Source organism: Rhinoraja longicauda, chromosome 37 (genome assembly GCF_053455715.1).
Source record: "Rhinoraja longicauda isolate Sanriku21f chromosome 37, sRhiLon1.1, whole genome shotgun sequence".
In the NCBI taxonomy this organism is placed as follows: domain Eukaryota; kingdom Metazoa; phylum Chordata; class Chondrichthyes; order Rajiformes; family Arhynchobatidae; genus Rhinoraja; species Rhinoraja longicauda.
Window position 1 is genome coordinate 9,257,413 of NC_135989.1, and position 16,551 is coordinate 9,273,963.

A 16,551-nucleotide genomic window follows, 5' to 3' on the forward strand; every position below is an offset into this window, starting at 1 on the left:
ATTGTCACTGATCTGTGGGTGAACTGAGCTAGCTGCAACTCCAACTGCAGTTCTATGGTCATGGAGCTATAAAGCATAGAAAGGGGCCCTTCAACTTAACTTGGCTATAGCAACCTTGATGCCTCTCTTCATTTATCCCAATTGCTTCCATCAAGCCTGTATCCCTCTACACTACTTACACTATCTTTTCCTTACAGTTAGGTATGCTGGCGTGTTAATGAACCAATTTATCATAATGGGTGACAACTGCAATCCTTCCTTCAACACTGAAGGAAACAGCATCTTGATTGGTGAGTTGCAAACTGTTGAAGAAAGAGAGCTGTGAAGATCTAATATCTTTTTACAATCTTGGATCATCCCAATATGGTTCTCAGCAAATGAATGTTTTGAATTACAGTCACTGGTAAAGATTAGTTTAGTTTAGGGATCAGTGCGGAAACAGGCCCTTCGGCCCACCGAGTCCGAGCCGACCAGTGATACCCGTGCACTAGAACTATCCTACACACCTGGGACAATTTATAATTTTTACCGAGGTCAAATTAATTTACAAACCTGTACGTCTTTGGAATGTGGGAGGAAATTGGAGCACCTGGGGAAACCCCACACAGTCACTGGGAGAACGTACAAACTCCGTACAGACAACATACGTAGTCAAGATTAATCTGGATCTCTGGCACTCCGTACAGACAACATACGTAGTCAGGATTAATCTGGATCTCTGGCGCTGCAAGGCAGCAACTTTACTGTTGTGCCACTGTGCCGCCCTTTCCCCTTTCACCTTTCACCTTTAACCTATGTATCTTGGTTCTTGATTCCCCTATCCTGGATAAAAGACTCTGTGCATTCACCCTATCAAGTCCACTCATGATTTTATACACCTCTCTAAGATCACCCCTCATCCTGCTGTGCTGCAAGGAATAAAGTCCTAGCTTGCCCAATCTCTCCCTATAGCTCAGGACCTCAAGTCCTGGCAATATTGTTGTAAAACTTCTCTCCACTCTTTCCATCTTGTCAATTATGTTAATCGTGCAGTTTAGTCGTGGCCATTCATTCCGTACTGCTTTCAAATGTTTCCTCCATTAAATTCAATGAATGTGAACATGACCAGCAGTCACTAACATATTCCTACATTTAACATGAGCAACCAAAGGAGAATTTTTACCTCAATGTATGCTTCCCCACAGTCACGTCTTAGTGTCAAAACATTCATTGGGTTTCCACTGTGTATCTTAATTCTCCAAAGCAAAAAATGAACTCACTAATGCTTATTCTGCCTTTCAGATTATGAGACTTGTGATATAAATGCCGTTATTCAAATCAAGTCATGTGTTGCAAATGCATTGTGTTCCGTATCGTCTGCACGCTTGCACTGTGATTGTAACAATGCAGGCAGAATGGTTTCAACAAGTAATTTCTCTTCACAATCCTGCAAAGGTAAATCAGGATTCACAAATCACTCTTCTCTCCAGCAATAATGTATGTTGAAAAATTGTTGGTTCCAACTTGTAGACTCGAGCTACATTCTTCTGTTAATCATATGAATGCGAGAGTAACTAAGTGGGTCAGGCAGCATCACTGGAGGACATAGATAGGTGATGTTTTGTATAGGCACCTGGGATATAGTGTTTTTAAAAGATAAGACTGCTTATGCAGTTTCTTAGCAGGTCAGGCAGCATCTCGGGAGAGAAGGAATGGGTGACGTTTCGGGTCGAGACCCTTCTTCAGACTGAAGAAGGGTCTCGACCCGAAACGTCACCCATTCCTTCTCTCTCGAGATGCTGCCTGACCTGCTGAGTTACTCCAGCATTTTGTGAATAAATCGATTTGTACCAGCATCTGCAGTTATTTTCTTATACTATATATGCAGTTTCTTGTGTCTTCAATAAGTCACCGGGGAAATTTGGTCTCTGTGCAGTAAATGGGTAGTGCAAATAGATGGGCTCATTGTAGGAACAAGGAATTGTTGATGCTGGTTTACAAAAAAGACACAAGTGCTGGAGTAACTCAGCTAGGTTCCCGAAACATCACCTATTCCTTTTCTCCAGAGATAATGCCTGATCCGCTGAGTTACTCCAGAATTTTGAGTCTCTCTCTGGAGAACAAGCAAAGGTAATGTTTCGAGTCAGGACCCTTAAATCTGAAAAAGGGTCCCGACCCTAAATGTCACCTATCACCTGACCTGCTGACTTAAGTCCAGCACTTTATGTCTTTTTGCCAGGAAACCAGTCCTGTTTCTGGGCGCTCCTTCTTAATATAAATAAGGTGTTGCCTTGTGCTAATCTTGCTCTGCCAACTGCGAGTGCTCTGTGAGAAGGAAGTTGAAAATGAGACTGTGCTGCGGTTTCTGAAAGAACTTCCCATTCATTTTTAAATTGCTTGAGATCAAGTTTATCAGGAGCGTTTACACTGAGAATAATGTTTCTCAGACAAGCTCCGTGCAGCTTTATCCAACTGAAACCCAGAACTGTGTTGACCATCCTCAGCCAAAGACAGCAGGTGTGTGGGAATGGCTTTATGAAGAATCACCATTTCTTCAATCTTGTTGGGTCAACAATGAAGCTGTTATCTTGACATAGAGTCATACAGCATGGAAACAGGCCCTCCAACCAACTCGAAAAGCCAACCATCTAAACTAATCCTATTTGCCCATGGCTGGCCCATATCCTTCTCAACCTTTCCTATCCATTTACCTGTCCAATTGTCTTAAATGTTGTCATGATACATGCCTCAAGCGCTTCTTCTGGAAGCTTATTTCACATACCCACCATCCGATGTGTGCAAAGGTTGCCTCCTCAGGTTCCAATTAACCCTTTCCCCTCTCATATTAAACCTATGCCCTCTAGTTTTTGTTTCACCAACACTGGAAAGGCTGGGTGCCTTTCGAAGAAATTGCCAAAAATATATTAGATTTTTCTCTTCAACAACCCTCTCATCAGAAAACTATTTCCAAAAGTTATTTTCAAATATTTGCCTTTTTCTTTCCTTGCAGAGATTGACCAGAACTTTATCAGTGATGAAATTGTTTTCAACAAAAATCTGTGTCCACCTGGGTACTACATTTACGAAAGAAGATTCTACATTGGTAAGTTTTAGATTGGAACATGAAGCATGCCCTCTGGCCTGCTCCTTAACCTTTTAATAGGGGTGAAAATCAAATGAGGGCCTCCGTTAGAACTGTTCTGCAGTCCAGTCGACAGACAGACTAGCCATAATAATAGAATCAGAAAATGCTGGAAACGTTCATTTGATCAGGTAGCATCGACTGAAAGAGAAACAGTTGACGTTTCAGGTCTGAGACTCTCCAGCAGAACTGTTGACCTGGTTAGGTTTGCTCTTGGAGCCTCTCCACATGATCTACCAAATCAAAGCATCTTAGGCATACCCTGGTTCACCTACCAATCATACTGTCTTCTCACGGTCAATTGTAAAGAGAAAAGATTCATTGTGATGTTATTCAAACAGATTTTATGCTCATATTTTCAAATCAAGAGTCAAACGTGTTTAATTGTCATAGGTACTGAAAACTGAACAATGAAATTCTTTCCTGCAGCAGCATAATATTTATATAGTTTATTATTGTCACGTGCACTGAGATATAGAGAAAAACCTTTTTTGTTATGTGCGATCCAGTCAGCAGAAAGACTATTCTTGATTACAATCAAGCCGTCCACAGTGTGCAGTTACAGGATAAAGGGAATACATTTAGTGCAAGATAACGTCCTGTAAAGTCCATTTAAAGATAGTCCGAGGGTTTCTAATGAGGTAGATGGTAGGTCGGGACCGCTCTTTAGTTGGTGATAGGATGGTTCAGTAGTCTTATAACGTATAAGATTATTAAGGGGTCGGACACGTTAGAGGCAGGAAACATGTTCCCATTGTTGGGGGAGTCCAGAACCAGGGGCCACAGTTTAAGAATAAGGGGTAGGCCATTTAGAACGGAGATGAGGAAAAACTTTTTCAGTCAGAGAGTTGTGAATCTGTGGAATTCTCTGCCTCAGAAGGCAGTGGAGGCCAATTCTCTGAATGCATTCAAGAGAGAGCTAGATAGAGCTCTTAAGGATAGCGGAATCAGGGGGTATGGGGAGAAGGCAGGAACGGGGTACTGATTGAGAATGATCAGCCATGATCACATTGAATGGCGGTGCTGGCTCGAAGGGCCGAATGGTCTACTCCTGCACCTATTGTCTATTGTCTTGATAATGTAATAAACTAAAAAAGTTCAATAAATTTAAACAAACATTAGAGCAAAAAAGCCTGAGGTCCTGAGTGCAACTAAGACAGATAAATAGTTCATAGTTTAGATTGTGTTTGTGGTATTCAAGAGACTGATGATTGTTAGGAAAAAACCTCTTGAACCTAATAGTCATGGATTTCAGACTCCTATAATTTCTTCCCAATAGCATGAGTGAAATGAAAGCATGACCAGGGTGATGGGCGGCACGGTAGCGCAGCGGTAGAGTTGCTGCTTTACAGCGAATGCAGCGCCGGAGACTCAGGTTCGATCCTGACTACGGGTGCTGTACTGTAAGGAGTTTGTACGTTCTCCCCGTGACCTGCGTGGGTTTTCTCCGAGATCTTCGGTTTCCTCCCACACTCCAAAGACGTACAGGTATGTAGGTTAATTGGCTGGGTAAATGTAAAAATTGTCCCTAGTGGGTGTAGGATAGTGTTAATGTGCGGGGATCACTGGGCGGCACGGACTTGGAGGGCCGAAAAGGCCAGTTTCCAGCTGTATATATATGATATGATATGATGTGGGTCCTTGATGGCAATAGACAATAGACAATAGAAAATAGGTGCAGGAGAAGGCCATTCGGCCCTTCGAGCCAGCACCGCCATTCAATGCGATCATGGCTGATCACTCTCAATCAGTACCCCGTTCCTGCCTTCTCCCCATACCCCCTCACTCCGCTATCCTTAAGAGCTCTATCCAGCTCTCTCTTGAAAGCATCCAACGAACTGGCCTCCACTGCCTTCTGAGGCAGAGAATTCCACACCTTCACCACCCTCTGACTGAAAAAGTTCTTCCTCATCTCCGTTCTAAATGGCCTACCCCTTATTCTTAAACTGTGGCCCCTTGTTCTGGACTCCCCCAACATTGGGAACATGTTATCTGCCTCTAATGTGTCCAATCCCCTAATTATCTTATATGTTTCAATAAGATCCCCCCTCATCCTTCTAAATTCCAGTGTATACAAGCCCAATCGCTCCAGCCTTTCAAAATACGACAGTCCCGCCATTCCGGGAATTAACCTAGTGAACCTACGCTGCACGCCCTCCATAGCAAGAATATCCTTCCTCAAATTTGGAGACCAAAACTGCACACAGTACTCCAGGTGCGGTCTCACTAGGGCCCTGTACAACTGCAGAAGGATCTCTTTGCTCCTATACTCAACTCCTCTTGTTATGAAGGCCAACATTCCATTGGCTTTCTTCACTGCCTGCTGTACCTGCATGCTTCCTTTCAGTGACTGATGCACTAAGACACCCAGATCACGTTGTACGTCCCCTTTTCCTAACTTGACACCATTCAGATAATAATCTGCCTTCCTATTCTTACCACCAAAGTGGATAATCTCACACTTATCTACATTAAACTGCATCTGCCATGCATCCGCCCACTCACACAACCTGTCCAAGTCACCCTGCAACCTCATAGCATCTTCCTCACAGAAGGCGCCGCTGCCTTTGTGAGCCTCCTGCAGATCAGTTCAATGGTGGGGAGGTCAGTCCCTTCATGAGTGGGGACTGGGGCAGTCCCTTCATGAGTTTTCTTCTGGATTGTATGAAGAACTGCCTTGGAAAATGATGTTCACTTTCACAAAATTCCAAGACTTCATTGAGGAGAAATATCTAGGATGAAACCTTTAAGTGCAGGTCAAAGAAGAGTAATTCCATTATTTAGTTTCAATACCAACCCACAAAACGGAAGAATTTGCATTCATGAAGCAATATCGTCCCTGTGACCGCATGGGTTTCCTCCGGGTGCTCCGGTTTGCTCCCACATCCCAAAGACGTGCGCGTTTGTAGGTTAATTGGCCTCTGTAACTTGCCCCTAGTGTGCAGGGAATGGTTAAAGAAGTGGGATAACATAGAACGAGTGTGATCGGGTGGTCGATGGTTCGCATGGACTCGGTGGGCCGAAGGGCTTGTTTCCATGCTGTATGTTTCAATTAATCAATTTACCATTGAAGAAGTAGAGAACATGGCAGTAATTACAATTACCCAAAACCTTGCTAGTGAAACATTTTCTCACTGTTTACCCTTTGTGATTTGGAACCACCAGTTTAAGTCATCCCTTAAATATTTTCTACTCTGAGGAAATCGATTTCAGCTTCACCAAAGTCTCCATGCAACTGAGTTCCCTCCTCGGAAGCTTCTCCGATACCTCGATTTCCTTTTCATAGTTGTTGAAGCATAACAGTAACAGAGATGAAGATCAAAGAGAGCAGTAATGGCACTGAATTTGTTGGGTGTTGTGAGATGTTGTGCGGGTCATATGGAGAAATCCTATGTGAAAAGTTTACCGAACAGGATCAATCCTTATCTCTAACACCTAGACTAAGATTATTAATATATCCTACAATTTGCCAAAAGATAAAAACAGTCTTAGTAAGAAGATGAGTCCCGACCTGAAAAGTCATCTATCCAGGTTCTCCAGAGATGCTGCCTGACCCGCTGAGTTACTCCAGCACATTGTGTCTTTTTTTAACAATCGTAGTAACTTTTGGTTCTCTTTATTCCAGACTTCGATTGTGACAGGACGGGAAGTTTCTCAATTTTCCTTTGTAGTGTAGATAGAAAGTGCTTCGTTACACCCAGCTTGTACTACTGTGTCTGTACCAACCAGTACCCATCAGCTACAATGATAACCAAAAGCCCTTTATACGTGTGCAAAGGTAAGAAATAAGCCAGAAATTGAAACACCAATTTCTTTATGTAAACTGAAATATTTATTCTTTATAATTGTGTTATGCTGTGGTTATGTAGTGACACTCTAGTGCCTTAAGTATAATTGGAAGGAAGCTTTTGACTTTGGAGAAGACTGTAGACATTCTCTGCAGGACAACAAAAAACCTCTTCACTCTGTAGAAACAAGGAACTGCAAATGCTGGTTTGCAAAAAAGAACACAAAGTGCTGGAGTAGCACAGTGGGTCAGGCAGCATCCCTGGAGAATATGGATAGGTGACATTTCGGGTCTGAAGAAGAGTCCTTCGCTGAAATGTCACCTATCCATGTTCTCCAGCGATGCTGTCTGGCCTACTGCTTTACTCCAGCATTTTGTGCCCTATCTAGGCAGGAGCAGCATCATTCTGGGCTAGCTGGCTGATAGGCAACAGTGTGGACCAACAGAGTGGCATAGGCAGGAGGATGAACTCCGTCTTCCTGAGGGGAGAGCACCAGCTCGGTGAACCATCGAACAGTTGCCACTCCTCATTGATCTGCTGGAGGAGGAACTGTCGGGCGGCTGTGACACTGGCATCCCGGGGCTTGGTTTGTTGGCAGTGATGTGGCGTTATGGGATTTCAGCTTGAGATTCCCCTGCAGCAGAGCGACAGAGGAACGCGATCCATTGACTTCAATTGAGGCACCACACTTGAGTGTGCACATGAGCTGGTGGATTTAGCCACCTCTATGCTAGAAGAAGGGGTCTGAAGAAGGGTCTCGACCTGAAACGTCACCCATTCCTTCTCTCCTGAGATGCTGCCTGACCTGCTGAGTTACTCCAGCATTTTGTGAATAAATACCTTCGATTTGTACCAGCATTTGCAGTTATTTTCTTACACACTCTATGTTGGAAACGCTCAGCTTCCAATTCTGTGTGAAACCCTCTGCTAGGGCCGGATCCTTTCAATTCCTTGGTATTGATTGCGGACATTGTGGTGGGCTTTCCAATTTGGTTCACTCACATCGATCTTCCTTAGGAGAAGACAAAACGTGCTGGAGTAACTCAGTGGTTTAGGCAGCATCTCAGGAGAACATGGATAGGTGACATTTCGGATTGGGAGGCTTCTCCAGACCGATTATGCCGATGGGGTCCTCACCCCCTCATGCCCACTGAACGCACAGCCGTCTGCAACTCACCCTCTCTAAACACACAGCCTTCTGTAATTAATTATGACTACTCCTCCCGTCTCCAACATTCCCCCTCCTCATGAACCTCCCCCCTGCTGGCCTGCTCCCCTCTCTGGACATTTGTACTTCCAATTGCCGGCGTGACATCTCCACTCCCCTTACTCAATCCAATATCACTGGAGGAGCCATTTACGCCTAATTTAGTTAATGTCATTGTAGTATGGCTATGTTTAATATTTCTAGTTTCTGTCTTTTTTGCATGCTTGTGGGTGTGATTTGATACGTAATGGGGAGTGTCCACATGGGAGGAGGCTGGCGTAACCACAGAGATTGTGGGTCAGTTTAGTCTTGGAGGATGGAGAGAATACAGTTTTTTACCACACTCACGACTGCCACACTCACGACTGCCACACTCACGACTGCCACACTCACGACTGCCACACTCACGACTGCCACACTCACAAGGACCCCACGGTAACGACTACACGATTTTTACTGTATTGTTTGAAGAGGAAACGGTTGATAAGAAGGAAAAGTTATGAATTACTCTTTTGATTTGTGCGACTTTAATAAAGACCAATTAATCAAGAAACAGCGTTTGGAAGATTAGTTTTTGTTATCTCAGAGTGCGGTGTGTGCGTAAGCTATATCTCCATTCCATCCCCGAGAAATAATGGCTATCGAAGTTGGACTTTGAGAAGGTATAGAACCTGCCATTACAATCACCATCTCTGAACGCATGGCCCCTGCAGCACTCTGCGTCTTCTTTTATACACCGGCATCTGCAGTTCCTTGTTTCAACCTTCCTCAGGACTCTTATCACATCAAAGTCCACACCCCAGTCCTCTGAAGCAGCATATTGTCCACTGAGACAAGTCATGGGCTACAGGTTACTTGTGGACTATAACAAATGGCTCTACATTCTGCTGGCGAGCAACAATTTTGTGCTCCCAGCTGAGGCATATCGCCAATCATCGGTAGAGTAGTAAGTTTATGGTACAATGGAACGTTGCTATCTGTTAAATAGAGCGAATAGGATCAGGTCAACCAGAATCACAATTTCATACCTGTTTTTGAGGATTACCAAGTTCAATCGTCTCTGGAATTTTCTTTATCAAATGGACACATTCTGACCAATTTAGATATTGGCACAGAATTCCCATGGTAGTCAGCAAGGAACCCATGCTCTCTTGCTATTTGAAGCTATTAAAGTATAGCTTTACGAACCATCGGTATTGGTTTATTATTGTCACGTGTACTTGGATACAGCAAAGAACCTAGTGCGATCCACGCTTGTCATTCACTACATGAGTATAACAGGTCGTGCAAAGGAGAAAGGAAACAGAGTGCAGAATATAGTGTTACAGCTACAGAGACGTTGCAGATAAGTAAATGCAGGGAGTGCCATGAAGCATATTGGAAGATCGGGTTTAGGTCCTGAGTTTATTGAGAGGTCCATTCAAGAGTCTAGTAACAGTGGGGAAGAAGGTGATCTTGAATTTGGTGGAGGGTGCGTTCAATCTTTTGTGTCGTGAAAGGCAGGGGGGAAGAGAGAGGAGCGAATGACTGGGGTATGAGTGATTGTTGATTACGTTGGCTGATTTGATCTCAGTGGTACGGTTGCTGCCTCAGCACTAGAGTGTTGGGATTGATCCTGCCCATTGGGTGCTGTCTGTGTGGAGTCAGCACATTCTCCCTGTGACTGCATGGGTTTCTTCCGGGTGCTCCAGTGTCCTCCAACATCTCAAAGCTGTGTGGGTTTGCAAGTTAATTGGCTTCTGCAAATTGTTCCTAGCGTCTAGGGAGTGGATGAGAAAGTGTGGTATCACAGAACTAGTGTGAATGGGTGATTGATGGTGAGCATGGATCCGGTGGGCCGAAGGGCCTGTTTCCAAGCTGTAACTTTCAATCAAGCAAAACTCCTGTGCAGGGCGGCACCTCCAACAGCACAGCTGTATTGCATCATTGAAGTTGAAGACTGAATTAGGGTTCAGATGTTTGAGTGGGATTGGAATCCATAGCTTTCTGAGTCAGAAACTCAGCTGAAACTAAGCTACTGATGATACTGAACTTTGAGGTGAAAGGGTTATCTGCAAGAATAGGAATAAGGTCTGATTTGATTAATGAATCTAATAAAATACTGAGTAGGAAGGAACTGCAGATGCTGGTTTAAACTGAAGATAGATACGAAAAGCTGGAGTAACTCAGTGGGTCAGCCAGCTTCTCTGGCGAAAAGGAGTAGGTGACGTTTTGGGTCGAGGCACTTGTTCAACACTGATGTGTGTTTTGATTTCAGATGTTAATGAATGCCTTGTAGATCCGTGTAATCCTTGAAGTCTCCAGCTTTTTGTGTCTAATAAAATACTGAGTTTCCTCGGTTGATTCAGAGTGGAGTTATGACTAATCTACTGGTATTACAGCAGACATTAAACTGATGTGTGTTAAATACAGAGTGCTGGAAGAACATAGCGGGTTAGGCAGCATCTGTGGAGGGAATAGGCCGACGATGTTTTGAGTCGGGATTCTTCTTCAACACTGAAGTGTGTTTTTCATTTCAGATACTAATGAATGCCTTCGCGATCCGTGTGATCCTAGAGAAGTCTGCACAAATACACCTGGAAGTTACACCTGTACGAACACTACATGCATTGGTAAATGAAAATCAATAACTTGCATATTTTGCTAAAGTTTTAAAGACCAAGAGTTATAATCGATGCATTATTGCTTGGCCCATTGCTTGGCCCATGTATATATAGATAAGTAGGCGAGGAAGAGAAACAAGTGGTTGAAAGAGTGGTGGGACATACTCTACCTGAACCATGTAATGGGAAAAGAAAGAATGGTAACAATGGGACAGACTCGACCTGAACCATGCTGGGACAGGGATCCTAATGGAAGAGGCAAAAAGGGTTTCGAGAGTTGGATCACTTAAACCATAGGTTCAAATCCTGCCGCCCTCTTTTGAGACCTTGAATTAACATTCAAATTTCACTGTACCTCAATTGGTACATGTGACAATAAACTGACCTTGAACCTTGAACATTCTGGCACTGAGAAGCTGCTTTTACCAAAAGTGACTATGAAGCTATCTGATCATTCTAAAAGCCACGAGTACAATTAAATTCATGCCTCGAGAAAACTCTATTTCTATAGCAAATTTTGCAGCCCTTTTAGAACATCCTGAAGTGTTTTACATCCAATGAAATAGTTCTAAAGTATTGTAAGAAAATAACTGCAGATGCTGGTACAAATCGGAGGTATTTATTCACAAAATGCTGGAGTAACTCAGCAGGTCAGGCAGCATCTCAGGAGAGAAGGAATGGGCGACGTTTCGGGTCGAGACCCTTCTTCAGACTGATTTAAAGTATAATCACTGGTGTAGTGTAGGAAATTCATTAACCGGAATGCATGCAGCAATCTGGACACTGCAAGCTTCCAGAACCAGAGAATTGGTGCCTTGTTAGAAATATTGATTGAGGCACAAAGGTTGGCCAAGACACCAGGCTTATTTCCCTTCACTTCAAATGAGATCTCTTTAGTCCACATTGGGTTTCATTTAAATGCCTCATCGTAAATATGGCAGCTGTCACAGTGAACATTCCTTCAGTACTGTCCTAAGGAATCTGACTCAGCTTTTGGCATTGATCGTAAGTAATAGGAATAGAATGAGGCCATTCGACCTCTCAAATCTATTCTGCCATTGAATCATGGCTGATCTATCTCTCCTTCCAAACCCCATTCTCCTGACTTCTCCCCTTAACCAGTGACACCCGTACTAATTAAGAATCTATCTATCTCTGCTTTAAAAATATTCATTGGTCTCCACAGCCTTCTGTGGCAATGGATTCCACAGATTCACCACCCTCTGATCAAAGAAATTATTTCTCATCTCCTTCCTAAAGAAACGTCCTTTAATTCTGAGGCTATGACCTCTAGTCCTAGACTCTCCCACTAGTGGAAACATCCTCTCCCCATCCACTCTATCCAAGCCTGTCACTATTCGGTACGTTTCAATGAGGTCCTCCCTCATGTTGGTATTGGTGTGTTTTTGTCACTTGCATCAAGGTAGAGTGAGAAGCTTTTGTTTGCATGTTATCCAATTAAATCAGATCATACGAGTACAAACGTACAAGTAGTAAAAAGAGAAAAATACCAAAGTGCAGAATATAGTTTTGCAACAAACAGTGTGGCGTAACAGTTATAGAGTAAAAGTCTAGTGTTTGCAATGAAGGTAGATTGGAAGATTAGGACACACTGTAGCTTCTGGGAGGACAGTTCAGTAGTCTGATAACAGAGGGGAAGATGCTGTTTCTGAGTCTGGTGGTGGGGACTTGTAAGCTTTTGTATCTTCTGACGGATGGGAGAGGGGAGAAGAGGGAATGACCGGGGTGGGGAAATGTTCTTCTATTCTCATGTCTGTGGAGTGGGGCATCTCTTTGCAAACAGAGGAGGAAAGCTGTCTTCCTTTCCAGGTCTGAGATTGGTGTCTGAACTCTTATCATTTCTTTCATCTGCATTTTTTAAGTGGCCCATCAAGCCATTTTGTGATAGCAAAAGTGGCCCGTTGCCACTATTCAAGGCAATGGTCTTACAGAGGTACAAGAGATTTCAGATGTTGCAACCTTGAGCAAATCACAAAGTGCTAGAGGAACTCAGCGGCTCAGGCAGCATCTGGTGAGGGAATTTATTCACAAAATGCTGGAGTAACTCAGCAGGTCAGGCAGCATCTCAGGAGAGAAGGAATGGGTGACGTTTCGGGTCGAGACCCTTCTTCAGACTGATGAGGGAATGGTTATGCAACATTTCAGCTTGGACCACTTCTTCATGTTTCTCTCTTTTCTAGCTTTCTCCTCCCTCCCCCCCCCCCCCCCCCCACTCCAATCAGTCAGAAGAATAATCCCGACCCGAAACCTCACCTGTCCATTCCCTCCACGGATGCTGCCTGACCCACTGAGTTCCTCAAGCACTTTGTGTTCTGCTAAAGGCAATGGTCTATTTTATTTCACTCATTTTAAAATTCCATGTGTAAATGTTCTTACAGATGTGAACCAATTCAACAATTCGCAGTGCAGCTTCATTCACTGGGACAAGCAGGCACAGGTATTGGGGGCCTTGTCATTCTCAGGGGTCGATTCTGGATAAAGTACTAAAAGATATGTTTGAGTAAGAAAATAACTGCAGATGCTGGTACAAGTCGAAGGTATTTATTCACAAAATGCTGGAGTAACTCAGCAGGTCAGGCAGCATCTCAGGAGAGAAGGAATGGGTAACGTCTGAATCAGTCTGAAGAAGGGTCTCGACCCGAAACGTCACCCATTCCTTGTCTCCTGAGATGCTGCCTGACCTGCTGAGTTACTCCAGCATTTTGTGAAAAGATATGTTTGAAATGCTTTAATGCAGTTTCATAACCAACAAAGCGAACAATATGAGCTTTGGGAATTGAACATTTCCTAATTTCCTGTTGCCAGGTGCATAAATCCATGACCTTTGTGACTGTGTGTACATGTGTGATACACCAATGACTATGCATGCATCTTCAATTTATCTATGTATATCTGTGATATTTGATTCTACGTAAATGTCGTCCATTTTTGTACCCACGTGTAACTTATGAATACATGTGTAGAAGCGATCATAACCCATGTGTAAGTAAATGATGTATGTGAATATGTGCATATGTGTCTATATGTAGAGACACAAGAGATTGCAGATGCTGGAATCTTAATCAATATACAAAATGCTGGAGGAACTCAGCGTGTCGGGCAGCATATGAGGAGGGAATGAACAGACACGTTTCCATTGGGTCCCTTCTTCAGACTGATTTTATTCTATGATATTATATAATATATAATATTTTACTTATAAAGACCGCTAAGATTTTGAAAGTTGGATAACTTAAAACAAGTTAATTCACTGTTTCAAGGAATTGTAGCAAAATGTGGTTTCCTCCCACATCCCAAAGAAGTATGTTAATTGGCCTCCGTAAATTGCCCTTATGCAGGGAGTGGATGAGAAAGTGGGATAACATAGAACTAGTATGAACGGGTGATCGATGGTCGTTGTGGGCCTGTCACCATGCTGTATCTCTAAACTAAGGTAAGTAGAGTCAGGCAAGTAGAGGGACGTTGATTGGCCGTCCAGGCCGATAGTGGGTGATGGAGGAGTCACTGCAGCAACCTGGGGCTTACGTCCAGTACGTCCAGCATATGGACTTTGGACTTTTTCTTTTGTGCCAAAATATGGCGATGGGTGCAAGAATTCCACTGTGCAATGCATATGTGACAATAAAGAACCATTGAACCATTAAACTAAACCAAACCGAACAAGCACCAAGGAGAAATCTTCACACTTTTTTTTTTTCATTTTCACAGTTCCCCAGGTTTTCTTTCCACCAATATTGTTCTGTGATTAATTCACTTGTTATCTTGGTGAATGAACAATGCCAACAGAAGAATGGTACCCTTATAATAAAGGTTAGTAGCGGCTCGTTATAATTTGCATTGCTTTCCACAGATTTTGCAAAACCTCCTGTTATTCATTAGCGAGCAATTCTGAGTAAGTACAGCAGGCTTACCACATGCGACATGCAATCTATCGCAACACATTTCGCCATCCAACCCCCAGTCATGTACACATGAGGGGTAGGCCATTTAGAACTGAGATGAGGAAAAACTTTTTCAGTCAGAGAGTTGTGAATCTGTGGAATTCTCTGCCTCAGAAGGCAGTGGAGGCCAATTCTCTGAATGCATTCAAGAGAGCTAGATAGAGCTCTTAAGGATAGCGGAGTCAGGGGGTATGGGGAGAAGGCAGGAACGGGGTACTGATTGAGAATGAGCAGCCATGATCACATTGAATGGCGGTGCTGGCTCGAAGGGCCGAATGGCCTACTCCTGCACCTATTGTCTATTGTCTATTAACACTTAAACCCCCATCCTCCTCTACAATAATATCAATAATTCACATCCGGGGAGTTAGATTAAAAGTATTATGTATCACATTAGTTTTCACATTTGGATCACCAGGCGATTTCCTGCAGTTGGTTACTACAGGATTTCTTGTAATCCGTGGAATAGGACAGTATATTATTTACCTACTGGTTTTCAGGATTTTATATTTACTATTTTTAAGATCCAGACGGTAATCACTCTGTCAGCCTGAAATCTCTGTCCAAATTCTTGGCATCATGGAGGAGATATTGTTTAATGGAATTAAAGACAGGCCGGGAAATAAAGCAGAAAAACACAGAAAATATAAAGAAAATACAATAACATGCAAAAGAAGGGCAAATGCAGAACATGAACTAAAAAAGTATCCCAATCTGATACAGAATGAGCTGCCAGAGGAAGTAGTAGAGGCAGATACAATTACGATATTTAAAAGACATGGACAGGAAAAGGTTGGTGTGAACTCTCCTCGGCTGACAAAGTTAACTAGTTGTCTATCGCGGAGACTTTTAGAAAGGAGGTGAGGAGGAACTTCTTTAGTCAGAGGGTAGTTAATCTGTGGAACTCATTGACACAGAGGGCTGTGGAGGCCAAGTCAGTGGATATTTTTAAGGTAGAGATAGACAAATAGACAGGGTGATAAGGGTTATGGGGAGAAGGCAGGAAAATGGGCTTAGGAGGCAGAGATCAGCCATTATTGAATGTCAGAGAAGACTCAATGGGCTGATAAGCCTAATTCTACTCCTATAACTTGTGAACTTGTCGTTAGCATTGACGAGTTGGCTGAAGGGCCTGTTTCCACACTGTGTAGTTCACTATGACTTTTGATGTCTCTGCTCTGATCTAATGGTTTTCTCAATCATAGCTGACATCACAAGGCTTTGAATGGCTCAGTTCCTTTCCATACTCATTGCTGAAGATGCTCTGTGTTCTGGCAGCTGGCATTGTGCACTCATCTTTACCATGCACCTTCCCTGTACGTTATGGTCAATATATATCCCATATTCACCATCACTAACACTGATCATACCATCAATTCTGACAGGGAGTGAGGAGAGGGGAGAGGTTGGTTGTTATGGAATGATATCAGAGAGGGACAGGATTGAAAATTCATTAAGACAGGTGTCAGACCACTAGCAAGATGAAGAAAGAGAGGGAGAGTGTTAAATTTGTGATGAGTGATGGGATGGTGGGAGAGAGGTAAGCCTGAGGAATGGAAATCCAAAGCATCCTACTGAAAGACACTTCACCAAAAAAATATACACCATCACTCTTTCCGAGTTCACTATTTCATAACTGTTCCGGGGAGCACTGGAATACTCGTATCTAAACATAACAGGGGCATGAGTGAAGGCTTCATTCGAGATGAGTTGAGACAGACCAATAGTGTTTTGAAGAGGAAATAGCAGGTCCTGATGGTGGAGGGGATTTAGAATATAAAACAATACAGCACAGGGGCAGCAAGTAGTATAAGAAAATAACTGCAGATGCTGGTACAAATCGAAGGTATTTATTCACTAAGTGCTGGAG

General features: G+C 43.2%; 1 protein-coding gene across 1 annotated transcript in view; it reads left to right on the plus strand.

The window, feature by feature from the left end:
- LOC144610706 (adhesion G protein-coupled receptor E3-like) overlaps nt 1–16,551 on the plus strand; it is a 36,571-nt gene that overhangs the window by 1,934 nt on the left and 18,086 nt on the right. The window contains exons 2-8 of the mRNA XM_078429607.1: nt 198–290; nt 1,282–1,434; nt 2,990–3,082; nt 6,747–6,899; nt 10,636–10,728; nt 13,119–13,177; nt 14,449–14,550. Of these exons, the coding sequence (XP_078285733.1) occupies nt 198–290; nt 1,282–1,434; nt 2,990–3,082; nt 6,747–6,899; nt 10,636–10,728; nt 13,119–13,177; nt 14,449–14,550 (746 nt within the window). The remainder of the gene's footprint in view (nt 1–197; nt 291–1,281; nt 1,435–2,989; nt 3,083–6,746; nt 6,900–10,635; nt 10,729–13,118; nt 13,178–14,448; nt 14,551–16,551) is intronic.